This window comes from Lonchura striata, chromosome 1, assembly GCF_050655825.1.
Source record: "Lonchura striata isolate lonStrDom1 chromosome 1, ASM5065582v1, whole genome shotgun sequence".
NCBI classification, from domain to species: Eukaryota; Metazoa; Chordata; class Aves; order Passeriformes; family Estrildidae; genus Lonchura; species Lonchura striata.
This window is the reverse complement of record NC_140703.1, coordinates 103,436,085-103,462,793: the sequence shown is the minus strand read 5'-3', so window position 1 is coordinate 103,462,793 and position 26,709 is coordinate 103,436,085. Positions and strand designations below refer to the sequence as shown.

General features: G+C 40.2%; 2 protein-coding genes across 5 annotated transcripts in view; one reads left to right on the top strand and one right to left on the bottom strand.

Moving 5' to 3' along the window:
- MAP3K15 (mitogen-activated protein kinase kinase kinase 15) overlaps nt 1-5,240 on the top strand; it is an 81,248-nt gene extending 76,008 nt beyond the window's left edge. For all 3 annotated transcript variants that reach the window (XM_077781631.2, XM_031503680.3, XM_085559259.1), the window contains 7 exons: nt 808-993; nt 1,386-1,491; nt 2,643-2,853; nt 3,718-3,830; nt 3,997-4,094; nt 4,196-4,272; nt 4,745-5,240. In XM_077781631.2, the coding sequence (XP_077637757.1) occupies nt 808-993; nt 1,386-1,491; nt 2,643-2,853; nt 3,718-3,830; nt 3,997-4,094; nt 4,196-4,272; nt 4,745-4,859 (906 nt within the window). In that variant the 3' untranslated portion in view covers nt 4,860-5,240. The remainder of the gene's footprint in view (nt 1-807; nt 994-1,385; nt 1,492-2,642; nt 2,854-3,717; nt 3,831-3,996; nt 4,095-4,195; nt 4,273-4,744) is intronic.
- Nucleotides 5,241-5,354: 114 nt separating this feature from the next.
- On the bottom strand, nt 5,355-17,531 carry PDHA1 (pyruvate dehydrogenase E1 subunit alpha 1). Of its 2 annotated transcripts, XM_021553028.4 has the most exons (12): nt 17,376-17,531; nt 16,138-16,152; nt 14,680-14,748; nt 13,156-13,329; nt 12,412-12,538; nt 10,008-10,099; nt 9,567-9,659; nt 8,243-8,398; nt 7,986-8,057; nt 7,282-7,349; nt 6,339-6,447; nt 5,355-5,808 (listed from the first exon to the last, which is right to left on the bottom strand). In XM_021553028.4, exons 1-12 carry the CDS (start codon nt 17,439-17,441, stop codon nt 5,644-5,646), a joined length of 1,206 nt encoding a protein of 401 aa, XP_021408703.3. In that variant the 5' UTR covers nt 17,442-17,531; the 3' UTR covers nt 5,355-5,643. The 2 variants fall into 2 exon arrangements, with proteins under 2 accessions (XP_021408703.3, XP_021408704.3); XM_021553029.3 differs by lacking the exon at nt 16,138-16,152.
- Between the last annotated feature and the right edge of the window lie 9,178 nt (nt 17,532-26,709).

Here is a 26,709-nt window from a genome sequence, read left to right as displayed (position 1 = left end):
AGACCACAAACTCAGGCTGGGGAAGCAGCTGGGGTACATTTCTGCTCTGAGCTTAAACTGCAAAACAGCTGATAGCCTTACAAACAATTAAAATTCAGAGTCAGAAATAATCAGGGCTCCAAGCATTTTCTGCAATGAAGGATTATTTAGTAGCAGCAAGTCCTGATTCAGACTCCAGCTGTTCTATAGCACTGCTGTCATCATCTCTTTTCCATAATTTATGTGATAGTCCTTTACCTTTTAATTACAGAGGTTGTTCTTATAGACATTTGGATGGCTTTAACTGTGGGGGTTGTGGACTGAAAATCATAAAATAAACACTGGTGGATCACTGTGTCATTTTAGACCTTTTTTTCACTTGGGATAAATGCATATATAAACATACTTTTTTTTCCTAAGGAAATCAAATATTCACATGATTAGATAGAAGTCCAGATTCAGCTTATTGAAAGAATATATCTAAAAAAATTGGGTCTCTTAGCGACTCATTTTGCTGTTTTTATGGAGGAGAGCTGCCCTCTGCAGTACATTGCAGGAATGTGTAGATATAATTTGGAACCTCTTCCCTTTGCGACAGCCACAGTAGCAGTAGATTTACAGGGTTTTTTTGAAAACAGAAATTACCCTTTCATTTTTTTTTAAGAAAAGATAAAACTAGAGACTTTGAATAAACAAAAGTTCTGTGATTCTGTTCAATAATGTGACATATATGTAAGCAAAGCGATGTAACCCTAAGAATATTAATGCTACTAAATAGATGTTTAATGACTCTGGGATTCATTTGATATACATTCATATTTTCTCCAGAGCTCTGAAGAACTGCAGCTTTCAGTGGACCACATCAAGCAGATTATTGGGATTTTAAGGGACTTCATACACTCTCCTGAGCAGAGAGTGATGGCTTCTACAATATCCAAGTTGAAAATGGATTTAGACTTTGACAGCACTTCCATCAATCAGATTCATCTGGTGCTGTTTGGATTCCAGGATGCAGTGAGTTCCTTTCCTCGTGTAGGGGCAGAGGAATGGTTTCGGTTGGAAGAGACCTTAAAGACCATTTATTTCCAGCCCCCCTTCCATGAGCAGAGACACCTTTCACTACATCAGGTTTCTCCTGGACAAAGCTCATGCCAGGGGTTTGCAGCCTCCCCATTGTTCCTCACTCCTCTCCTTCCTTGTACTGAAAAAGAGTTTGAATGTCGCAGTCTGGTTTGAAATGGTTTGAAGCCTGTAGCCTAGAACTGTCAGATCTATTGTTTAGACTTTGAAAGGTGGGAAGCTTTTAGTGCTGTATGTAGTTTTTAACCTTATAAAACATATTATTACTGTTGGAAAATTCTCTTTCCTAAGGTGTGAGCAAATGGTGTTTGCTGCTACTTTTACAGGTGAACAAAGTGTTGAGAAATCACTTAATAAGACCCCATTGGATGTTTGCAATGGATAACATCATCCGCCGTGCAGTCCAAGCAGCAGTCACTATTCTTATTCCAGGTAAATCAAAGCAGCTGTAAAGAATCCTTTTTTTAAAAAAAATGTGTTCTGCATATCAAAGAGCTGTAGCAAATGGAACAGTTCAGTTGTTTACTCTTTCAGCATGCTATTAACTGCATCCCATGTAGTTATGATGCCACTTACCAAAAGACATGGGGTCAGAGTGTTGCAGAGAAAGAAGTGTTGATCTGGAGGATTAATGCTGTACTTGCAGTACAAAAGCACATAATGAGGAGATAAACAGGGGTTCTGCACCCCCAGTGTGGGCCAAACGTGACAAAAAAAAGGCAAATTAATTTCAGTCCAAGCTGGAGATTTTCTAGTAAGAAAGAAAATTATTCTGTACATATTAATGACATCCAGGGTGGTTAAAACTGCACAGGTCTAGTTATGTGTTCTGAAAAATTAGTAATGAGCTATGGAGCAGATTTGTAGAAGGGAAGTACATCAATATGAGGAAGAGGGTGATTTTGACCCATAGATGGACAATAGGGAAAATCACCAGGAAGATAAATGTCTAAGTACTGTCTAGGAATGAGTTAAGTTGGAAATATTTAAGTAGTTTTGTAACTGTTTAAAATGGTGAGCACCCTTTCCATTATGGGAATGTTCTGAGAGACTTAGTGATCCCATTCAGTCCAAAGTTGCCATGGCTTTTAAAGCCAAATTGGCCAAATTTTTTAGGATTTTGTACAAGAAAAATAGCAACTGCTCTTTGGTAATAAGGGTGGCCACCTGCAGCAAGTTCTGAGAAATGGGGCTAGAAATTCTCCCTGGAGAAGAGGAATGCGTTTTACACTTTTTGGTCCAGGGCATTAGGGAAAAACACTTTTTTTTTTTCTTACTATTTAGGAAAATGCAAGCTTTCAGGGATTTTTCCTTAACACATTCTATTGACTTATTACTCATCTCATGATATTTGTCCCCACTACAGCTATGACCTACCTCTGTTAGTGCATCATTCATTCTAGAACCAATGCCAGAGAACCTGTGCTCCAGCTCACTCAAGGCTTCACTACTCCCCTGCTCAGTGTTGCAAAAAAAGACATTATGCAGTCTCCCCCACCCACAGTAGTGAAGAACAGACTGCACAACCTCTGAAGACAGAATTACCAAAAATATCTTGCTCTTCCCCTCTTTTCTTTTACCAGAGCTTCGCACTCACTTTGAGCCAGCATCAGAAACTGAATGTGGGGACAAGGACACTGATGAAGTGGAGGAGAGTTTCCAGCCCTCTGAACAAAATGGGGCTGAGGATGCTGCCATCACATCGGGGGTCAGCACCCTCAGTTCTGTGGTGTCACACAAGGTTCAGCAGCAGCTCAGCCAGGAGCTGGGCAGACTTAAACACGACACCTTAAGGTAAAATCTCCTGTAAAGACTCTGGATGTATGTTCAGGCAGTCTTTGAAAAGCTCTCAGTCTGTGCTTTCTACACTGATGGGTACATACTTACCCATACTACTGCTCACCTACTGCCTTGCAATAAAGCCACCTGGGAACACAAGTGGATTTGGATTACACTGGCAGTACAGTATGGCAACTGAAGATCATTCAGTACAGCATTTGTTTCTGTGTAATTAATCTATTAATTGCAGAATGTCACGTTGGATTTCTATGGGGAAGTAATTAGGTTTGTGTAACTGTGCCAATTTCCTTCCTACTCCTTTGATGCCCCATGACCTGGTGTCAGTGCCTCAAAGCTGTTCCTGCAAGGAAAGGCCAAAGCAGCTCTGTCCTGGCTCACGGGACAGGCTGGCCACTAATTAGCACCAGCAGAGCTCCGCAGAGCCCTGCCCTGTTTCTCATGGGTTACATGTGTAGGGTGCTGCCAGCATGGGTTACATGTGTAGGGTTAACAGCTGAAGTTCCCATTCTTCTTTATGCATGTGATGTAAATACATGATAAGAAAGTCCCTGGTAAAACATCAGTGTTATTGTCCAGTAGTAAATTACAGTATAAAGGCAGCAACTCTGCCCAGGGAGGCTGCACATAAGTAGGAACAGAATTTATGAGCTATTTACTAAATTCTGCAGGTGAAAGCCTTCAAGTGGCACTCCTGAGTCTCAGACAACCAAAATGAAATCTCTAAGCCATTAGAGATGTTACTTACTGCAATACTCCTCACAAATGCCTCTGTCCTGTGGTACTTGTTAAAAATGGTATTTTTTTCAGTTAGATTTATACTCAATCTCGTTATGTTTGATCTTTCTTATATGCTACAAGGCTTTTGGAAAATCTTGTTCAGAAGGAGAAAGAGTATCAGACCCTCTTACGACAATCTTTGGAGCAGAAGACTCAGGAATTACAATTGCTTCAATTAAAACTTAAACCTAAAGGTATGAGGAGATACTGCAGAATTAAGATACTGCAGTTACACAAAAACATATGCGATCATGTGTTTGTTGAGAGGATGCAAAACCGTATAGCTTAAGCTTCAGTTACCTGTAAACAACCACTTTTGCCCTAGTTTTGAGGTGTATTAACCTTTGTTTTTTGTTAAAGATTCCCAGCGGTCTGCAGCAACTTTTAGAGAGAATGCAGACCCTGAGCTCATGAACTGGCTGAAACAACAAGGAGCAGACTTGGATACCATTAAGAGGGTAAAAATAAAGTCACATTTTAAAAAATCTGAATTTTAGTCATAATTAGCAGTTTGGTTTCAAAGAAGGAATATTTATTTATGAATAAATTTGCTTTTTAGTTTGCTGAAGAAGATTACACTCTAAGTGCTGTACTTAATGATATCACCAAAGATGACCTGTGGTATCTTCAGCTGCGGTAAGAAAATATTTTCTAATTCATTGTTAAGAGCTTAATTAACATATTTTGTTAAAACCTTTTAAAGTTTGGTTATTCCAATAGGTCAGTGACAGTTCAGGGGCAACTGCCATCAGTTTCCTCTCAAATTTTCTGATAAGTTTTCACATCTTAACTGACACAACTACACTGAGGATGCTTCAAGCCATCTGCTTTGGCATTTATCAAGGTTGGACCTTTTTTTGCACCCTTCATGATGATGTAATCATATGAAAAACAGGCATAAAGAATTTATTTTTCCTACCCATTGATTCAGGTCTTTTTGTCATCATTAACCCCTGGTTGACCTGGAAGTAGTTTTAGCTATAACCATAATACAGTGTAGTTTGCTATGTACTGTCATAATGAGTCTGTCCTTAGGATTTCTTGCTCAGTTTAAGGTAATGGAGAGGAGGGAGTTTTCCCTAACTGTTCTCCATTTCCCTTCATGCAGGGGTGGTCTTCGCTGCAGAATCTGGAATGCAATCCTAAACCACCGACAAACATCTGGCAAGACCTCAGTGCAGGTTAATGCTTTGGAAGAAAATAAAAGGGGAATAAGCAAATGAAATACATTCCCAGCACTTAAACTGTTAGATGTATATATTTATATGTACAGTGGCCTTGCAGGTTTTGCAGAGTTATGTAGCTTGTTTGACCATCAGTGCAATACACAATGAACAGTAACAGCTTTTAAGTCAGTGTCAATGTATGTTATTTATGACAAGACTAAAGCATACAATACCTGTCAATGTAATAAAAAACATTAGCTGAGAAAAAACCTACCCAAATTGGCTTCAGCACTGTGAAAACTGTGAACTGAAAATGTGTTACTTCTGCTGGCTGATGGTTTGAGCAGGGAGGGGATATGCTACAGCATATCATCTAATTGTAGAGGGATTTATACAGCTTTTTGTATTAAAGCTACTCTTACTGAACTACTGAGAAAAGCCTGGTGTGATGTTTTCAATCAGTGACTTTTCTGCAGCAAAACCTGAGCACGTAAATTATATTTTTAGTGGAGTTTCTGGGAAAGAGTTAATGAAACAAAATAGACCATTAGATAAAGGTTGATAACGTTTAATTTTTATTTTTCTTTTTACACTGTACATAACACATACAGTGATCCAAAGAAAGTCAGTAAAGCAAATATATAGCACTTTAAATAAACCACTTTCTCCTGACTTAGCTCCTGAAACATTCATCACATTTAAGAAATTCCATACTCAGATGGATTTCCTTACAGATTTCCTCTTTTGAAAGAGCTCTTAAATAAGCTTAAGAGTTGTTTATTATAGTTCATGTAAATGCATTCACTTATTCTTATGAATAAGTTATACCAATAAAAAGCCTTTAGCTGACAGACTTGTACTTTATCCACTGGTTTGGGCCACGCACTTCAAAGGGTGGCTCATTGAAGAATATGTGGTTACCCAGTTCTTCCAGGGAAGGTTCTGGGTCAGTGGTAGCAAACTGAGCAGCTTCCTCAATCTCCTTCCTTACTGCCACATCAATTTCCTAAAACAGAAATGCATGCTTATTAGAAGACAGCTCAGAAAAAGTATCATAACTTTGAATTTATATTCTATGATAAAGTATCAGTCAGAGTTAGTTAACAATTATTAGAAATATAAAATTAAAAAATTTTAAAACTCCTTCCCTACTAAACTGCATCATTTTGGGTAGTACTGGTGCCTTACTGACCAAGGAACATGAGCCCACGGAGCCTAGGGGGCCCCACAGGATTTGAGGGTTCCTCATTCCTTAACTAGGATTCTTCTCATTTATTAATATCCCTTTCCAAGACTCACGTCCTTCCTGGGGAATCAAGAAAGCCTGGGTAATTTTGATTTCTATCTGTTAGCAAATGACAGCTCCCAGCCTTACATAGCACACAAAAGCAAAAGGCCTTTCCAGCAGAACACAACTTCAGGAGCTAGTCTGCAACAAAACTTCACCATATAAAAGTGATTTTAAAGCAAACCTTAAAGAACTTGAAAGAAAGCATAATGCCCAGTGATGTGCTTTCTGGAGATCATCAACCATACCTTTAGTTCTTCAACGCTAGCAAGGTTGTTGTTGACCATTCTGTCCTTCAGCAAAGTAATGGGATCACTTTTGCTTCTCACTTCTTGAATTTCTTCTCTAGTACGATAGCTAGGAACAAGACAGGCAAAGACATGAACCCTGGAGCAGAGTGAGGTTCTGGACACAGCTCACTCCTAGAAAGAGTCCAAAGAGTTGTCAAGGATGCAGTGACAACACGGAACATTCATCACCCAAAAGATGGCACAGCAAGAGCCAAAGGCCTCCAGAGAGAAATCTGTAAATACCAACTAAACAGAAGTAGCTCCAGACTCAAGGGAAAGGGGAGCAAACCCAGCCTGAGACAGTTATCCTCAAGGGCCTTATTTCCTCCTAACCCTTCCCCCCTGCAGAGGGGGCTGCATGACATGTACATGCTTCCAAGTCACTCCAAGTTTCCAATGAAGGGCTCTACTTCATGGAGACACATTCAGCTTTGTCAGTTGGAGCAATGCCCAAATGTCTCTAGCACCTGGATGTTTGTATTTTTAGGATGTGTTCTACTTGTCTGGGCAGTCCAAACTGTTCCTGTAATTTTACCTTACAGGATTTTAATCCTTTTTAAACTCCAGAAAAGCATGATGCTATTCAGCCAAACCTTCATTAGGACACACTGTAAGGCCACACTAAAAGCAGAATTCATTAATAGAGAGCACAGAAATTTAACTGACTTTGTGCTTGTTCTAAACCCACGTCTTCTAATTCTGCATTAAAATAAGTGTATTACATGGCTACAGATTATCAACTGAGAAACGAGATTAGTGAGCAGGCTGCTCATAGCAATTTCATCATAACCTTTAAATGCATCTGACATCTGATTTGAACACTGAATTTCACAGTTTCATCTCTTAGAATTTGACCATCAGTACTTCTTTTCAGTGAAAAGAAAGAAGAATGTGACAGTACCTTATTCCAGGGTCACTCATACTGTGGCCATGGTAACGATATGTCTGTAACTCCATCACAAGAGGACCCTTGAAATGAAAAGCAATACTGAGTGTTGCCACCATGAATTACCAACTTGCTACAGCAGCAACTATTTGCTATAACTGAATTGCACCAGTGATCAATTATTTTTATTGAATAGGTTTTTCTCAGTTTAATTCACATAATATTAGCACATATAGTTTCACATAGTAAAGTGAAACCTAATTATTTCCAAATGAAAGCATGTGCTGATATTGTAAGCATTTCTTTTCATGTTTTCATTGAGCAGCTTTACAATCTCCTTCCTTCCACCATTACTCAGAATATTTCAAATTACCTCACAGAACCTTCACAGCTTCAAGTGTTGAAAATCTTCAAAACCCACTGTTACTGTATTTGGGTGACGGACACTAACATTGACTCACAAAACCTTTATTTCATTTTTCATTTCTTGTAAATATAAATGATTATTGCCTTCCTTGATGCTTCCCATAACTCAACACAAAAATCACAACTGCCTGACAGTCATAACACCTTTCACAACAGAATGTAACTGTGGTAGAAATGGGAAAAAATGAGAGTATAAATAATAAGTGTTTGGTTAATACAAATTGAGGAACTACCGATGCAGCAATAGCTTGCAAGAATTCCACCCATGGAGAAGGAATGCATTACAGACTTACTTTTCCAGATCTACAGTACTCGGCTGCAAACTTCACTGCTTCTCGGACACAGAGAATATCCATGCCATCCACCTGGTAATGAGAAAAGACATGTTAAGGTAAAAAAATCTCAGCCTCCAAACTTCCAATCTCAGTATTTCCACAAGTGGAATAGAATTCAGATTCAAGTAAATATATGCAGAAATAAAACAAATACCAATGTATGCATTGTGTAGGTATGTGCACACACATTTCCCCTCAAGAAAAGCTATACTCACCCTCAGACCTGGAATGAAGTATCCTCTTTTGTAGTAGTCAGTGCTGGCTGCAGCTCTTTCAACTGATGTTCCCATTCCATACCGATTGTTCTCACAGATAAAAATACAAGGCAACTTCCATAAGGCAGCCATGTTATATGTTTCAAATATCTGGCCCTGAAAGAAAATTAAATTACATCCCATCAGGGAGCTCAGCCTTGAAGCATTAAGCTCTACTGAAAATCCTTCAGTTGCAGAGGTCTAGAAATTTTAATACTAAAAGTGATCTGAAACCAGCCATTTGCTACAGCTTAGAAGGAATAAAAAGAGAAGCTACACTATATAAGGCAACTTTCATCTCAACTACTAGTTTACAGAAGTACATTTTTAAGCCTGAATCAGTATCTGTGTTCGGGTACCACAAAATCTTCAATTTTAACTCGGGTATTTCAGCAACAGTCATTAAAAAACTTGACAATTGATTAACCTGGCAGGATACTGCTACAGCAATGTTAAGTTTGACTGCACTAACTGCAGTCAGCCTTGACTGCTCCGAATCAAATTCAGGGAAAACCATGAACTGAGATCTCCACCTGTGCTTTGAAAATGTGAAACCATCAGTGGTACACTCTAAATCACCAACTGCTTATTTGGCTTACTGTTTATTGTCTCAGCTGATAACATGAAGAGACTGGCTGGAATATCCATAGTAACTGGCTCTGCCAGAATGCTCTGTCCTGTTCTCAGTCTTCAGAAACCTGATTTACACATATCTCCTTAGGCAGCAGCACTGTCATCTTCACTGCCATCCTTCAGAGTTCTTACAGTACAGACAGTTTAGGGTGTCACACTTAGGTGAGCTGTGCACAACTGGAAACCCCTCCTCCCAAGACTCTAGTACCATTCACATAATTAACCATTAGCTTCATTAGCCTCTGAGTATCCAGAGTGTTCCAGAACAGAAGGAGCCAAAAAGTTTTCCCTCCATTACAGCTACAAGGGCCAAGCTCAAAACAGGACTGGGGAAGGACAGATGTTTACACAGGTCCAAAATACATTCCTGATATATAAAGAGCTCCTAGCAATTAACTTCTTAAATGTTCACCTGAATCACCCCTCGGAGGACTACACAGTTGTTGGAACATATTCCTGTTCAAACATCTAAGACAACTCAGATAAGAGGAGGCCATGGCCAAATTCTGCAACACCTCCATGGAGTTCATCAATACTGCCTGGGTTGCAGGTACACATGGAGGGCAGAATGTGCTCTTCCACCCACTGGAGTAAAGGCAGAGCTCACAGACCACAGAAGGAAAATTGATTCTCCCCAGCCACACTGCTTTACCTGATTGGCTGCACCATCCCCATACAAGGTCACGCAGATTTCATTTTTATCATTGTATTTACAGGCCAGAGCAATCCCTGCTCCAAGAGGAACCTGCCACAGAGTACAGGACAAAACACTTTAGAACAGCATTTAAAGGAGTTGAAGATAGGCAGCCTGTGAACTTTATGGAGACATTTAGGCTGTTAGAGACCTGCTCAACAAACAAGCTCTTACCTGCCCGCTTCCCTTTGTTACAAATGTTGTTGTAGCCAAAATATTTGAATTATTTTTGCTACTGTTTACAAAATGGTGAGCACACCAGAATAAGACATACCAGCCACAGAGCAATGGTATCTGCACACAAGCTTACACACCACAAAAACTGAGAGGAAACACTGCCTGGCAACGGGACACGAGCTAAATCCGGCTTGTGCTTTAAAACAGAAGCAATATATATACCTGAGCACCAACAATACCGTTGCCACCGTAAAAGTTTTTGGTATACATATGCATTGAGCCTCCTTTTCCCTTTGCACATCCTCCTTTTCGACCTGAAACATGAATAACAAGCAATTTCTTTTTTGGAAGAAAAATACTATACAAATGTTAACATCTAATTCAGTCCCTAAAGGTAATAACAATAAGACCATGATCTATGAGGAATTAAGACATGATGGCCTCTCTCATACAAGTTTACAATTAAACATCTCAGAAAATAAATAAGAAAAGGGGGGGGAAGACAGAACAATAATGGCATTCTGGAAATATGCATGAGATTAAGAAATTTCAAAACCAACCAGAAGTTTCGGTGTCCTACTATACTAAAGCACATTCAGATAAACATGGGGTGTTTTTTTATAGACAACAAGGTCTCATATCATAATCTGCAAGAATTATATTATTACTTTTGGCTCCTGCAAGAAAAGTAAGAATACTGTTCCAAATTAGTTGCAGTAATTTAGACTTGTCTTCTCTTTGACAATAACCACACGTAAAAATTACCAACAGGACACTAAAAAACCCCCAACAAATGATCCCCATTCCACCCCAATATAAACATTAGTCACCCAGCCCAGCTTTATTCAAGGTGTAGTTTGAAGATAACCAGTGATCCATGAAGCATTACAACAAACCCTATTTAAATGAGCCCATCTAAGAACACAGAATTTTTCAACAGTCCACTCCATTTCCTATTCTTACCTGTCTTGTTACTATTCATAGAAGATTGCATTTTATTTCTAATAAGCTCAGCTTGTCTGGTTGGGTTTTTGCCTTGGCGTTTGTTTTACAAGTGTCTTGAGACTCTTTCTGAAATTTGTACTTCTCTTTCTTACTTTATAGTGCATAATTTTTATTATTGATATTTCTCATACTTTTGCTACGTTTACTAATTGGTTTTGCAGGAGCTGTTACAGATTCTGCCAGCTGGGACCAAAGGAAAAAAAGTCTAATTAAAAAAAACCAAAACATTTTATGAATAAGTGCAATTTACATTTAGTAAGCTCCCTCCACTTTTTGTAGTCCCTTTTTGTGTTTTAGACTGTATTTAAGAACTCCTGATTAACCAATGTTACTTTTTGCTACATTTTCTACTTTTCTTAGAACACAAACTCATTTCTCATGTCAATTCTCCTGAAAAGTCCTTTTCTATAGCTTGTTTCCTATAGGATCTTATCTACTGGTTTTATTTTGGGTGACTCTGCTTCCTTTTTCAAAGATTTTTGAATTCTGTCATTGGAACTCATGCTGTCTTTCAGTTTGCCATTTGTAGTCAAGATCCTTCTTTGCAAGAATGGGTTCTAGCAGCAGATCTAAGAACTTCCCCAAGTGTCATTTTCTGGAATAAGTCTCTTTACTCCTTCCCAATTGAAAGAGCCCCAATAAAGTCAAGTATAATGTTAAAGAAAATTATGAGTGTCATGAAATGAAAAAAATTCCCACTACATTATCACTCATATTTGTAGTTTCAGGGCCCATAGTTAGCTACAGTCATTACTATCTTCCAATTTATTTTCTGACTCTTACCAGTATCCAGTGACACTTGGCAAATCAGTCACCACTGGATTCTGGGCTTTTGTGCACTTACACATATGTAATGTGTAATGTGCACAAAAGTGCAGAATCCAGTGGTGCACTTCATGTGTCTTAACACACACAATTCTTAGTTTACAAAATCATACCACTTGTCTAACGCCCAAACAGGCTTTCCTATACTAACATTTCAAGCATGCAGATATCAAGTCTTTATTATCAAGTCTTTATGCCGTGCTGCATACAGGCCTTCAAGCTCCTCACATCTGTTCACAGATTTCATAAGTTTATCAGGCTGATCCTCTCTTCTCTGCTCCATCCTCAATCCTACTGTAGACAGCCATCTCATCTTTCTCCAAAATCTCTGTCTTGATTATCACTTAATATTCTTGTCACAGTCAAATTTTTCCAAATCATTCAGTTTATCATTATAGGCAAAGTTTACTAGTCTTCCTAAGACTTCATCAGCCTAATTCTGAAAATCCAGGTCTGCCTCCTAGGGGGGATAATGCTCTGTCCCACTGAAAGCAGATGCCTACCATCAGCAAATTCAAACCTGCTGCAGCACAATGAATACAGCATAGAGTATCTAGAAAAATCGTATGAATTTGTACTTTAGAAGTACTAGCACTTAAATATTCTTTGTGTGTTAATTTTCACAATAAAAATCACTGATTCATAAAACTGAAGCAACTGATCCATTCTGGTATGTCACTAGACTGTTTCTGAAGGTCCAGTATACTTTGTGATCAACATCACTTCAAATTTGAGAAAAAAAAAAAATCGGACACAAGCACAGCAGCAAGTGATCCTCACTCAGCTGAGCACAAACCTGTAAGTTCTGCGAGAATCTCCCGGACAGGCACTCCTCGGGTGAAGGTGAAGCCGTGGGCTCTGTACGCTGTTATCAAGTGGTCTGTGGGCTTTATGGCAGCCTCAATCCCCACACAGCAAGCCTCCTGTTACACAGGACAAGAAGTTTAGCAATGAAGAAAAACACACAGCTCCCACAGTCAGCACTGTGGCACACTGCTGATCCTACACACATCAAATACTGGCAGGTCATAGGAAGAGCAGAGATACAGGAGACTGACTTAAATCCCAAGGATTGATAACAGGCCTGGAGCTACAACAGCCTTGGGCTCTAAATGCCAACCAGACTGACTAGGAAAGGCACATGAGAGGGAAACCCGAATCTGTAAATATCTGAAGAATTTTCCCCTCCAATGAAGTATCTCAACAATCACAATGCAAAAACATCAGGGAATAATGGACAGATAGCAAAGTTTCAGTAAGTTAATGAAGTTTCTTCTCCTGGCTGTTGCTTTTTAGTGGGCACATGATCCATGAGATACAGAAATAAAAGCCACCAATGAAACTTGAGGGGGAAAATGGAGGCCTTCAAATGGAGGCCTTATTCCTCACATTCAGCTGATCTTCAGCTGCACTGTGCCCTTCCCTACCTTTGTGTCTCTCCTCCTCCCTCCTTTGGCAATGTACACATTCTCCACTCTATTAAAATCCCTACATTAAATAAGGTAAGACAATATAGAACCTCCTAGCCAAGAGTTCTTACCTGACCATCATATAAGTGGCAGAAGCCACGAATGATCTTCTGCTTGTAGAGCTGGTCAGACTTGAGCTCCATGCGTCGGATGGTCTGCATGTTCTTGTAGTAGTGGAGCCCCTCCTCTCGAGTCATCACTGCTGTGGTGCCCGGCCCTTCCTCCAGCCGATGGAGGTCACATTGCTGCAAGGTTAAACAAGTCACTATTTCCTGAAAATCACTCATCCTCTTTACAAGTATTATGTAATTTTTTTATGATCTGCCATTTTCAAATTCAGAGTGTAATCCCTTCTAAAAAAGAAAGCCAGCAAAACCTGAACTCATAGGTTAGGAAAATTGTGCACTGTTTCAAAATTCAGGGAAATAAAACCCTTACTTTTAATAAAGACAGATTTCTACTCAGAACATAAAGCCTCATTATTCCTACAAGCAGAAGATGAATTAAAGTCCTCTGGAAATATGGCAAAAAGCATACTTCCACGGTTGTTGAACACCAAATACTTGGAAAGAGCTACAGAGGCTTAGTGAAGAGATAAGAAAAATCAAGAAATTCCTCTGTTTGTAAGATCTGGCCCCAAGACTGGCTTTCACCTCTGCTACCTCTATAAATAAACAGTAAATTCTGTGAAAGAGATTAAACAAATTACTCTGTCAGTGCAGATTAAATAGCCAAAATACTTCTATATAGGTTAAAGACAGTTTATATCAAAGTGAAAGTCACTCCAGAGCAAATCCACTGACACCTAGATGAACTGGATATAACACCTGGGGCACACTACTCAAGACAACTTTGCTTCAAAGTTCACAGAACAACAGAAACTCTGGAATCTTGTTATCAACACAGGATCAAATATTAAACCTTGTAACTACTCAAAAAAGACTTTTCATATAAACATATATTCCTTCCCTTCCACCTGAAAAAAATTTCATACTTCACAGGCACAGCCAAATAGGGAGAGGGTGGAGAGCAACCCAAATTATTTCTTTCAGATTTGCTTTCATCAATTCCTGAATTAAACATCAGCACAAAGCTACTGCAAACAGAAACATCACTTTTTCCAAAGACCCAGCCAGAGTGGAAAGCTGACAGAATATAACACACATTTTCTGAGCAGCACCAAGTCAAACACTGAAAGGATGCCAAATTTTTTTCCTCAAAAACCCACACAGATTTCAACCAGCTGCATGTTTGGGATAGACTGCAAACACCTAATTGTTTGAAAAGCATTAAGGAAACAACAGAACAGAACAGAAAAGGTTCTTTATCTCCTTTCTGATTGTTCTCACAGCTGCATTGTAATATAACAGTTGCAAAAAAATCACAACTTCACATTCTTAAGAAACAAGTAACATTACCACACACTGGCAACACAGTACTTCCAGCTGCACTTAGTAATCAGGTCAGATAGTGAGGGGTTTGGTTCTGGAAATTCAAACCGTATTTTCTAACTGAAAGAGACACGGGGACCAGTCCATCAGGTTAAGATCTCTAACAAATGCTTACAAAAAATGCCAGTATTAAGTGTTCTTTACCTTAATCTCAAATGTAGCTTCACTTGCGAAGTCTCCATAGTTACGTGATGCTACCACCACTCGAGAGGCCTTAAAAAAAAGGCAAAACCAAAGCATGAGCAATGTTTAAATGTAATTATCAAGTAAAAGTATGTGACTTTTCAAGTAATTTCTAAGAGTACTCCCAAAGTGAAATAACTTATAAATTAGACTCAGCAGTGGCATATCCCAGAAGACTAGGGAACTTTTAGTCTATATATCAAAATCCTTTAAAACCCATTATTTAAAATTAAGATTAGAAAAAGAGAATTTAAACTGGTAATACCCTTGATTATCTAAAATAAACCTAGTAAGTTTCAAAACTTTTGACAATGAAGATCATCAAAACCACAAAAATAATTATCCCTTCACATGCCAGGCTGACAATATAAGGAGAGACAACCAACACAGACTTTGACTGCTGACTCTGTGCTAAATGGAATTTTGACTAGATAGAACAACAACAAAAAAACCCCAAAACTAACCAAACAAGAGAAATACAGCAGATATCTGAAATGTAAACTACTCTCACTTTTTCTTTTCAATAGGAAGAGAAATTGGGGGAATTCAAAGCCATAAAAATGGAGAGAGAGAGAACATCATTTCTATGACAGCATGGCCAGTACTATGGCTACTCTAATAACGTGGAAACACAGAAGGTTCCTGAGGATACAAGAAACACAGAACAACAGAAAGGGTGGCATGGTAGAGGAGAGATAGGAAGGATGTCTAAAAATACATTACTGGTCCCTCTTAAAGAAGGAACACGGGCTGTTGACTAATGAATGGTGGTGATTTGAGATGACTTTAGCAAGTTTCACTGCAGCATCAGACAGGATGGGCCCATGTCCATGCATGCACTGTGGCCACAGCATAAGGAACACTGCATCTTTAGTGGCAAGACTATACTGCTAATTAAGTTACACAAAAATTTCAGTAGCTCCTTCAGCCAGGAGGTAGATTCCAGCTGAAGGTAGATTCTACCAAAATTTTGAGAATGTTCAGGTCACCATCTCCAAAAAAGCTCTGACTGACACGTGTCAAGCTTGGGAGAAAATTCTCAACCCATCCTGGTTACCTCCTCTGTTGCATATCGATCAGATTTATCAGTAACACTGCCCCCATTCACCCTGCCCTGTTATCAGATTAAATATTTAGAAGTTTTAATTTAAACCTAGTTTCTACACTATTTACCACAATGTATCAGTATTATCAGTGAAGAAAAGCTATTTTACTTCTAGAGCTGGAAGTAAATCCACAGTATGGATTAACAGTATCACAGAATGGCCAGGGTCAGGAGGGATCTCTTTAGGCCACCTGGTTAAACTCCCTACCCTGAAGAGGACATAAAAGCACACTGAGGAGTCTGAACCAAAGCCCTGATATGTAGGCAGTACATCTATCAAAAGTAAACCTTGACAAGACTGACTGAGGCCTTACCTCGCTAACGGCTCCCTAGGTTAGCAGCATTTGGAAGGGAAAAAAAAAAAAAAAAGAAGAGTAAGTAGCTGTATCAAATAATGAGGGGAGGAGAAGTCAGCAAATTATTATCCAACTAGAATAGAACACTGCAAGTGCTAGTTTCTATACATGGAAATCCATCTGTACACTCTGGAAAATGCTCAAAGCATATATGAGATACTGCTTTATAGATTAAGTCTACCTCTATTTATTTGCTAATTTATGCCTTCACTGCAGAGCCATAGGAACAATACAAGACAAATATTTACATATTTGGTAAGCAGTAGGATCCAAAAAATCTTTATTGAAATATCTGAACCAGATTTACTTTGGCATTCCAGGAGAACACAGTATCTCCAGAGCAGGCCAAGTACTTGCAGTAAGGGACAAATTTTAGGCACCCATATTTGCAAAATTTAATCTAGAAATTCTATTGTGAAGTAGGAAATACTCCTAGATATGCAGCCCAAAGAGAGATAGTGACAGCTTCCAGTAAATTTTCTCCCCTGTGTTTTTCTGATGGATGCAGTCATCCTCATACAGTGAATGCCTGGGTGAGAGAGCTGCCTCGGAAGGGGGCTGCAGCAACACATCTGCTCTCCATGGCAAAACGGCTCCTGATTTCCAGTTACCAAAAAAGTACCTTTTAACTCTGGCCTTGCCAACAAGTTTTTTTTCAGCAGGGTTAATTTTTCCTCGTGGCCACAGTCATTACAGTGGAATAAGCTGAATGAAGCGGTAAAAGCACAATTTTTCACACAACAAACATAAAATACAAGAAGTGACACTAATAAAAAAAATAACGAACTTTGAAACACAATTGATGCAGAGGTAGAAAGGGGCCGCTGGCTGAGCGAAGGGAGGTCAAGCAGCGCAGTCAGAAGCTGAACTGCAAGCGGGCCGAGCGGATCGCCCTGCGGGAGCTGACCGCGCAGTCTAAGTAAGCACGGCCAGTATCGATCCAAGCCCTGCGCCATTATCGGCTTAAGAACCGAGCTCCTGACGCGACCACCATTTTACTGTCACTTGGGCTCGTCAGAGCGAGGGAAGAAAAACCAACGCGGTTCTTTTCCCCATTAATTTTTCTTCAGCCGCTCCCTTCCGCCGCCGGGCCCCCGCTCCCGGGCCGCTCCCGCCGTCCCTCCCGGAGCCGTGCCCCCTCGCACCGCTCCGCTCCCGGCCGGGCCGCACCGGCCGCACTCAGCAGCCGCACTCACCGTCCTCCCGGCGGCCGCCGGGCCCTGCAGCAATCGGGAGAGCGCGGCCAGCAGCATCTTGCGCATGGAGGGGAGGGTGGGCAGCGCTGCCCCGTCCGCCGCTCTCCTGCCGCCGCCTCGGCCGCGACCGCCGCCCGGCCTGCGCCCCCGCGCTCTGCGCATGCGCGGGCCTGCGCTGCGGCGGCCGCCCGGCCAACGCCCCCTGCCGGCCAGAGGCGAAATGTCATTAAAGGTCATGAAAGGTCATTAGTGTGGGGGAGATCGGGGTCCCTCACGCAGCCCCGGCGTCAGGGGGTTTGGGATCTTCGGAGGAATTTCTTCTCAGAAAGCGTGATTTGGCACTGAAATGGGCTGCCCAGGGGGCTGGTGGAGTCACCGTCCCCGGAGGTGTTTAAGGGAAGAGTGGACATGGCACTCAGTGCCGTGGTCCAGCTGACGTGGTGGTGTCGGATCATGGGCTGGACTCGAGGTTATCAGAGATCTTTTCCAGCCTCATTGATTCTGTGGCTCCGTGTGAGCGCATTCCCTGGCTTTTAAAAGTATAAAGTGTTGAAACGGTTTCCCTTTAACGTCACAGGCATCCGTCCCTTGGGAAATGCACAGCAAAGTTAAGATTTAACTCGGTGTTGCAGGGTCCTCCCACCGTATGACAGCTGCCGATCTCTGCAGCCTGCCAGCCTCCGTTCCCTGCCGGCTGCGGGGCACGCCGGGGGCGGAAAACAAACAAAAAAACCAACCAAAACAAAACAAAACAAAAAAAAAACACCCGGAAAGTAAATCTCATTCACCTGTTGGCAGCACAAGTGCTTGTGTCTGCTGAGTCCTTGATTCCTGCGGGTTGCACAAAGCTCAAGTGCAGCACAAGTGATTAATTTTTAAAGCATAATTTCCAGGGAAAATGTGCCTCTCAAACTACCTCACCTCCATCAGAGAGGACTGAAAGTCCTATCTGTTTCCAAAATACAGCCTCATATGGATCCCCACTGTACTGTTCACCTTCTTCCTTGGCTTCCCCCCGTTCCATTAATAAAGACACTTGTGGCTAATGTGATTTTTTCCCTCACTTTGTCTGTAACACAGAGTAGGAAGGAGGTAGCCATCTCTCATCTCATAAAGATGCTGTGAAGAAGCCTAACTTTTCATATATTTGGTTAGTTCTTGCTCAGAAAAACAAACACAGGCTTGGTATCAGCTTGCTGGAGGACTGAAAATTAGCTAAACTTTCTTCAGCTTCTAGTGCTGGTGACAGTGCAGGGCACTGGCAGAGCTCAGCATCCTGCCTTTGTGCTGCTGCCCTGCAGCTTCCTTGACATGCACTTTGCCTTTAGGTAGGCCGGGATGTGTAAAAGAAGCAAAATAATACTACTGATTTTCACATCTAAGAAAAAAGCCTGAAAATAATATCACATTTGCAATCATGAAATCCATCCCGGAGTACCTGGATAGTGCAGTTTCCAGTGTCCCAAGGGATAAAGCAATTCTTGCTAACACATTGGTAAAGGCAAGTCTCTACAGGAACCTCTTGCGGAATCTTTACTGGCATGTAATGTGTTGGAAATTTGAATTTTGCAAGTCAGTTCTACACTACTAAGCAGATTTAGGCTTCCTTCATGAGGCAATAACATCAGCAACAGCAGCTGACCTCCAGGAAAACAAAGGGCAAAGTGAAAATATTGATCAGTTGTCTCAAAAGGCATTTTTCCTAGGGTGCCTTTAGTCTGTAGCACTTCACTGCTTGCAGAGCAAGTACTTGACAGCCTCCAGCAGATTTGCTGGAGATGTTCTCCTGCAGGCAGGAAGTGGCTCTGCTGCTAAAGACATTATCCTGAAGGACTGTGATTTCCCCCAGCTTCTCCAAGGTGCTGCAACACCCCCAGAGGTCCCAGGACAGTTCTAAATAGTGTCTGGAAGCATGCAACCTGCATTTTTTTTATCAGTCAGCCTGGACATTCCTTGAGAGATTGCTGGTCGATTCATGCATATCAGTGGTGTTGATGCACCCACCAGTTGCCTCTGTGGGGCTTATGAGGCACACATAGGTCTGTCCTCCTTCCCACCTCAGGTTTATAGCAAGGCCAAGTGGCACCTGGGCTGGGATGATTTGCTCATGGGAGGATGCTTCAGCTGCAGAATTTCCTGGAGTGCATGGCAAAACAAGGATTCACCTTCTTCTTTTAATAGTTTTCACATTCTCCAAATGAGGTTCATCAAAAGAATGAAGTGTACTGGCATCTGTATGTAAGACAGGAAGCTTCTGGTAAATTTACATGCCAACTTCACCAAGCAACAGTGTGAAATAAAGGTTTCAAGAGATCACTGGATAATTGCTCCTGCTCAAAGGAAAATTTTTATTGTTATTATTACAAAAGAATCCAGTCAAGATAATTTCAAGTTCAGTGTCATTACCTGTTCTTTCTCCTAATGAAAGAAAAAAAAAAAGAGCCATTTTTATAGTTACACAATTATAGACAGAAGTTATCAACACTTCTAATAGTCATTGGAAATAGTTATTTAGATGGGAAATTATCCATTCTTGTCCACCCTGGAAATATAAAGTAAAGTACTGATTTATATCACCTCTGCCGATTTTTTTACTTTTCATGGTATTTCATTAATATTCATATATTTTCTTTATTAAAAGCTCTTAAAACATCCTGAAATTATTAAATTGTTCTACAGAAAACTAATGCAGAAAGCTAATTCATGAATGAGGTAAACAATGAAGAGGAAAACAAAATAAAATCATAAGCAGAGAACGACACTAGAAAATAATTTCATGAAAGATGATTATGTAAGATTTCATAATGGAGTACCTTGCCATGTGTGACTTTAGTATTACATCAAGGGTGTGTTGCATGGCAGTTGGCCAAAACTCATCGTGTTCTATTGTTCTGGGTGTGATCCTAAAATGTTATTTTTCGGGTTGCAGCTGCTGTTACAAATGCTTGCCACTGGGTTGAAAGCAGAGGGGAGCATCCAGGACTCCCCTGGCAGTGTCTGCATCCAGGTGAAAGCAATCCCCACCTCATTCCAGGAGCCAGAAGTCTGCTGCATGATTTTTCTTCCTCCTGTGCCACCATAGCTCCAAGTCAGCAGGTAGGCAGGGTGGCTGCCAAGGAGCAGCTCGTGGCCACATTGCTTCAGCCTCATTTCCTCCGTGGGAGGATCCGTGCTGTGACACGCTTCCCCAGGTCTCCTGGGTGGCACCATATGGTGGCACCTTAAATTGCAGTCTCTGTTCTTCATGTTCATTTAAGTCAAAATGCTTGAAGCAAACTGAGGCCATGTAGCAGCCCTTCTGAGTGTCATTTAAATGGCAGTACTGGGGGGACTCTGCTGTGTGCTCGTCGTGAGAATCTCTGTGGCGGATGGTGAGCTGGCTCTGTTCATTTGGAGAACAGACTGGTGATGATGGTGGCATAATCTTATCCGTGCTGGTCACACAGCAGCTTCCAGATTCCTGCCCTGACTTCTTCCTGGTGGGAAGCAGTCAATTAACTCCGAGTGAGAGCACACAAGTGGATGGACATATTCAGATGTGAATGACAAGGGACCAGATCCTGGGACTGGGCTGAAGAATTAAGTTATCAAACACAACAGATGTAGTCTTAGTTCCTTTTCCATATTTAAAATCTAAACCACCAGCTTCACTCCAGATGCCTCCTCCCATTCTAAATATTAATAAATACACTATACTCTGTTTTAAACTGCTTAGCAAGAACAATCTTTTCTCTCATTATTCTTTGTTTTGCATTTCCATTTATTTATATTTTCCCATTTTTCTTCCTGTCCTCCACGTTCTCATTCAATTTTCTTATCCAAGCATTTCTTTTATCATTATTCCTCTCTTCCTTTTCTCAGGTCTCCATTGCTTCTCTGCATTTCTTACTGAAAATGTCTCTATTTTGATCTGTCTCCCATCCCTTCTGACTAGTTCCCATTCAGTCCTACAGGTTCTAGTGGTTCCAGCTTTAGACAGCAACATAGATGGGGGAATTGGAGCACTTAATTGTATTGTCAAAATCCTTCAGATGGGTTGTTTCCTTTGGAGCCACTGGAGTTTGAAAGAGAGGCAGTCTTCTAGTATCTTCCAGATGTTTTGCTTCCAGTAGGAATAGAAAAATGGATTAAGAAAGTATAATTTCTGTTCTTCATTCTGTTTGCTTTTATGCATTATTATTTGGGAAAGACCAATGTCTTGATGGAGAAGAATGATAATGAAGATATAATGTAATTTTTCATGCTCAGATTTTTTATCCTTTTATGCCTCTGTGCTTCTCTTTATGTTAACTTTCTTTCTGTGCTTCTCTTTATGTTAACTTTCTTTATATTAACTTTTCTTTTAGTCCCAGGAACAATTAGTATTGCAACATACAGAGAAGCACTGCTGTAGAAAAGGTTCTACCCATTTACATACTAAAGTCCATGGGAAAAGAGATGTTACTTTATGCTTCTGTGTAAGCCCAGCTACTGTGGAGTTTTTTGAATATAGCATTGATTAGCTTGAAAACTGTGAGCAAAAAAAACCAGACAAATTTTCTGTTGTTGCTGATATCACTGAAAAGTTATTTTCGAGGCTCAGTTCAGTCCTGCATTTTGATATTTTCATGTATGTCTTTCAGGTACATTCCAATGTATAGTTTTATTAAAAATTGAAATCTTAGGCTTTATGTCTAGAAGGTTCAGGCAAATGCTTTAAACAAACATTTGCTAAAGCCAAATTTATTGAAAACTTTGTAAAGAAACCAACTGTTTCTACTTAATGTTTTTTACACAAGCATCTTTCTTCTGCTTCTTCTGTGTTGTATTTCCCAGCACATTATTTTTGATAAAGCTCTATGTAACACCCTCATTTTCACAGTGCCAGAATATTTTTGAACAATTCTCATTTGTGAGCCACTTCAGTGCAAATTCTTTCCTGCAGGATTTTTGTCAGCTCCATTGCTCACTGCCTGCCTTTGCTGGGTTCAGCTCTCTGCAACCAGCTATAAACCGCTGATTTACATCCTGTCTTTCAGGCCACTCTTCCAATTTTACAAATAAATGAGTTCTGATCCTCTGCCCCTCTCAGGTTTGTGTCTCTCCCGAACTAAATGCGAGATTCTGTGCTTTCTTCTATGTCCTAAAAATACAAGTGAATAGAACAGGCACAATGTGTCAGAGTTGTGTTACCAGCAGAATCAGAGATGCCTGTTCTTTGATCGTGGCTTTTTGGAGTTTCCGAGGGCGGAAAGGAGCGCTGTGCCGCAGAAGTGCCGTGGGGCGGCAGCGCAGCCCGGGGCTGGCAGCGCGGCCGCGCTTTCCCCCGCCGTCAGCACCGAGCCACTTCTGCAGCGGGCCGCTGGAGGCTGCCTCGCTCCTTGGAAAAGTCATGTTGGGCTAACACGAAGGGAACAAACTGAAAATAAACTGGTTACGCTAGAATGGGTGTGACCACTTGGTATTGCTTCCCCAGTTACGTCCGTGGTGTTTATTTCCTTTCCCTGAGCACAAGGAAGGGGATGGCTCAGTACCTGATCTGTTGCTTTTGCCTTCAGTACCCTCGCTCTCTCAGGGGAAGGAATGCCTAGTTTAGCTTTGTCCTTTAATAATTTCGATGTTTCGCTGCTTTGAATGAAGCTCATACATCTGAGTACAATCAAATCTGCACTCCTCTCTGCACCAGAGAAACACAGCAGCACTGGCTGCAAAGTTTTTTTAACCTCTGCAAAATCCCAGCCAGTGCTATGGCATACCAAAAGGGTCCTGTGCCACAAAACTCCCACCCTGAGAGATGTATGATGACCATTCTATACCAAACTCTTACAATATAAAGCCATTTTGCACTAAGCCGCATTGATCCTGACAGCCCTTAGCGGATTGATTCACCCCTGCCTTCCTCTAGTTGGGGATGATATGATGCTACTGGCTTTAGCATGTGTGCATCTGGATCCATGTGCAGAAACCCTGCAAATAATTATAGAAGAGAATGCTTATGAAAGCAGATCAATCAATTTACAGAACTGAGGGCATTTTTAATTTGGCTTCCTAGCTTTGATACTAAAATGTCCCTTTACTCCTTTGTGGAGGACTGTGGAATAAGACTTACCTCTCTAATCTCACACTTTCAGAAATTCTTTTCTTCCATGTGATTAAGGGTGTCCAAAGTTATCTTCAATTATGCAACTAAGACTGCTCTAAATGTATTCAAATAGAATGGAGAATAGACTTTTAAAAAACCAAAACTTCAGAGAGGTGAAGTAGTCTCCTCAGCCTAACAACCTTCCACCTAGGTTTTGTCTTTTCCTAAGGAATGTTGAAAAATATTTAAATGTAATAAGTTGTTAAGGAAACATGGCTAACTTTCATCTGACTGCTGAATCTCTTCTGGTAATCTGCATGAGTGGCATGAACCCTGTATTATTATTTTCTTCCTAGGTCTTAAAATTAAGTACAGCTTTGTTAGAGCTCAATTCAGTGTCACCTGGTCCTGAGCATTACAGGGCAATGGATACTGACTACACAGTTTTTTTCTAAATATTATTCTCTTGGTATTAAATAGCATCTTCAGTTTTGTCCTAAAAACTCAGAATATTTTAACTGTATTATTGCTTTATATTCAAATATTAGATTTTTCTTGCTTTGCTGTCAGTCAGGCAAGTCGTGAGCAAGAGGCCAAATGTAACACTGGCCCAAAACCTCTCAGTAGTTTTGGGGAGGCTGAGCTGGGTAAACAAAATTTTGAGCTGTTTCCTGGGCTAGGAAAGAGTGGGGAAAGCTACAAAACTCTGAGGAGAACTGTGTGGAGCTGGGTTTGTGGCTGCTGAGGCCTGGGTGGAGATGGGGAGCACAGACACCATGCCTGCCTGAGCAGAGCTGCAGCCTCAAGGACCTCTCTGGCAGCAGCAGCAACCACCAGGACTTCCCAGGGATCTTTCCAGGCAAAGTAAGTAGGGCCATCATAACTTTAAAAAGTAATAAAATAAAATAAAATAAAATAAAATAAAATAAAATAAAATAAAATAAAATAAAATAAAATAAAATAAAATAAAATAAAATAAAATAAAATAAAATAAAATAATAAAATAATAAAATAAATCAAGTCTGTTAGCTGTTTGATGCAAACCCCAGCTTTGCCCATAGTTTTAGCTGACCCTGCACAGAGATGATTTTTATTCCAGCTCTCTATCTTTTTGATGTGTTTACCTTGCCTGCAAAACCTAGGAGTCTTTGCTCTGGGCCAAGGTGTGCTGCAACAATATTTGCAGAAGAGTCATTCACTGTAAAGCCACAGGAGAGGGAGGAAGAGGGGAATGTCTCTCCAGAAAGCAGCAGGTGGAGCCTAGGAAGAATTGTCTATGTATCAACCATCTTGATGAGAACAAGATTTATCATCCTGGTTTTCAGATCACTGGTCTTCTCCAGACTCAATCAAAATCAATCAGAATTTTCCTATTGTTTCTGTAAGTTTAAAGTCAACCCCACTGTGTATTAGCTTTCAAATATATCAATATGTGCATATTTGCAGTCAAAAATACAAGCCTATAATACTTAGAAGGAAAACAGAAAAATCATTATAATATTTGAAGATTATGTATCCTTGGTTCAGAGTTTGGAAGCATGATTAAGTTCAGCTGCACTTAAACAATGAGTAAACATGAGGAAGAGTTCATGTTTGGAACTAATTTTAAATGTTCATTAATTTTACAGTCTCTGCCAAATAAGGTAGAATTTATTTACTTTTGTCTGATTAACTTCAACTGCTTTAGAGCCCCATAAACGTCATACAAAAATTATGTCTTGGATCTTTTTACTGTGTGATACTACCTCCCTTTGCTCTCTTTTAATCATCTGTCTCCTGTTGCATATGACAAGTAGTGTTCTCCCAAAATCCCTCACCAGCTAGAATCCAGTATTCTCTAGCTGATGCCATATAATGCAGTTAACAGCAAATTTTATTTTCCATTACAAACCTCAATAGTCAAAACTCAAACTATGTTTCTTGGGATGTTTCCAATTGTTTTTGCAGGTGGCCATTTTTTTTTAATCCTCAAACAAATTTGATATGTCACATGAGTCAACTATTTCAATGTATATATTAAGCAATTAAAACAAACTAGTAAAATTCTGCTCGCCCATGCTCCTGAAGCAAATACATTTTGCTGAGGAAGGGCACGGTGTAAGTTGGATGCAATGGGTACAGATAAGGAAAATTCACATGTTGCATTTTTATACCGTCGCCCAACAGTAATTTTCAGCAAGATTCACAGCAATTTGTTTCAGTTTCCTGTGAACTAGGTTCCTTTTTGCATTAATTTTTCAGTTTTTCAGTAGACACACAGACTGAGTATCTGGTTTCCACAAAGGCTGGAATAGACATTTTTAAGATTGCAGGGTGGCTGGACCTTTTGCTTGTTTTTTTATACTTGCCTTATATGTCTTTTTCTTCTTCAGAATTTAACTCTTAAAAGATTTTAAGCCATTCTAATTGCAACATATAGTGACATTTAGATATTCAGCTCGATCAATGCTTTAAAGAATCTGAAGATCTATATTGGAAAAAAGAACTTGGTAAGCCTATTTCAGAGCCATTATGACTACACATCAATTTCCAGCACTATTATTTATCCAGAGAGAATTTTAAGAGGGAAACTCAGTGATGGTAGTCATGAGTATTTGTCAGTAGTAGGCAGCCATGAAACAAAGGGATGCACAATTTTAGAATATTATTTTTACCTTTTTTTCACTTGGACAGCAGAAGACAAGGCCTGGAAAGATGGGCAGACAGAATTTGTGAGAGAATGTTTCTCAATGGCTGGAAAATTGTTTGAGACAAGTGACCCAGCTGGCTGACCCAAAGTGGTATGAATGTTGTAGATTTCCAGAGTGGATTTTTTATAGCTCTTCTAGGAGAAGTTTAGTTGAAGGAACATATCAGAAAATAGAAGCAAATGAAATTTGAGCCAGTGTGAGTTTTCCTGTTATTTTTCCAAACTTTTTGAACACATTACATTCAGCCAGCTAAAGAGCTCCCTCATTTGCCCTGCACATTTCTTTCCACTTTCTCCACAGCAGAGGAAAGGCTAGAGTTTGAAATATAAAATAGTAGTGCTTCAGGCAGCTGTATTTAACTGATTTTCTTTCTGTTTTGCCTTAATTGGTACTGAGTTTAGTAACTAGATTATGCACTTGGTGTACCCATAACTGAAATATTTATGTCTTATGTAGTCTGAAGCTTTTTGTTAACTGTATGTTAAAGAATGTTCAAGAGCATAAATTGAAAGAAATTGAATAAAATACTTAACAAAATTTTCTAGATTCACTTTTCCTGAACAGGAGAGAGGAATAACTTCTT

Excerpts from the sequence above, each read along its gene's own strand:
- PDHA1 (XM_021553028.4), bottom strand. The coding sequence starts at position 17,441 with ATGCGCAAGATGCTGCTGGCCGCGCTCTCCCGATTGCTGCAGGGCCCG. Across the intron at positions 13,330-14,679 it reads AAGCTACATTTGAGATTAAG|CAATGTGACCTCCATCGGCT; the intron begins GTAAAGAACACT and ends TTAACCTTGCAG. Across the intron at positions 9,660-10,007 it reads ACGGTATTGTTGGTGCTCAG|GTTCCTCTTGGAGCAGGGAT; the intron begins GTATATATATTG and ends ACTCTGTGGCAG.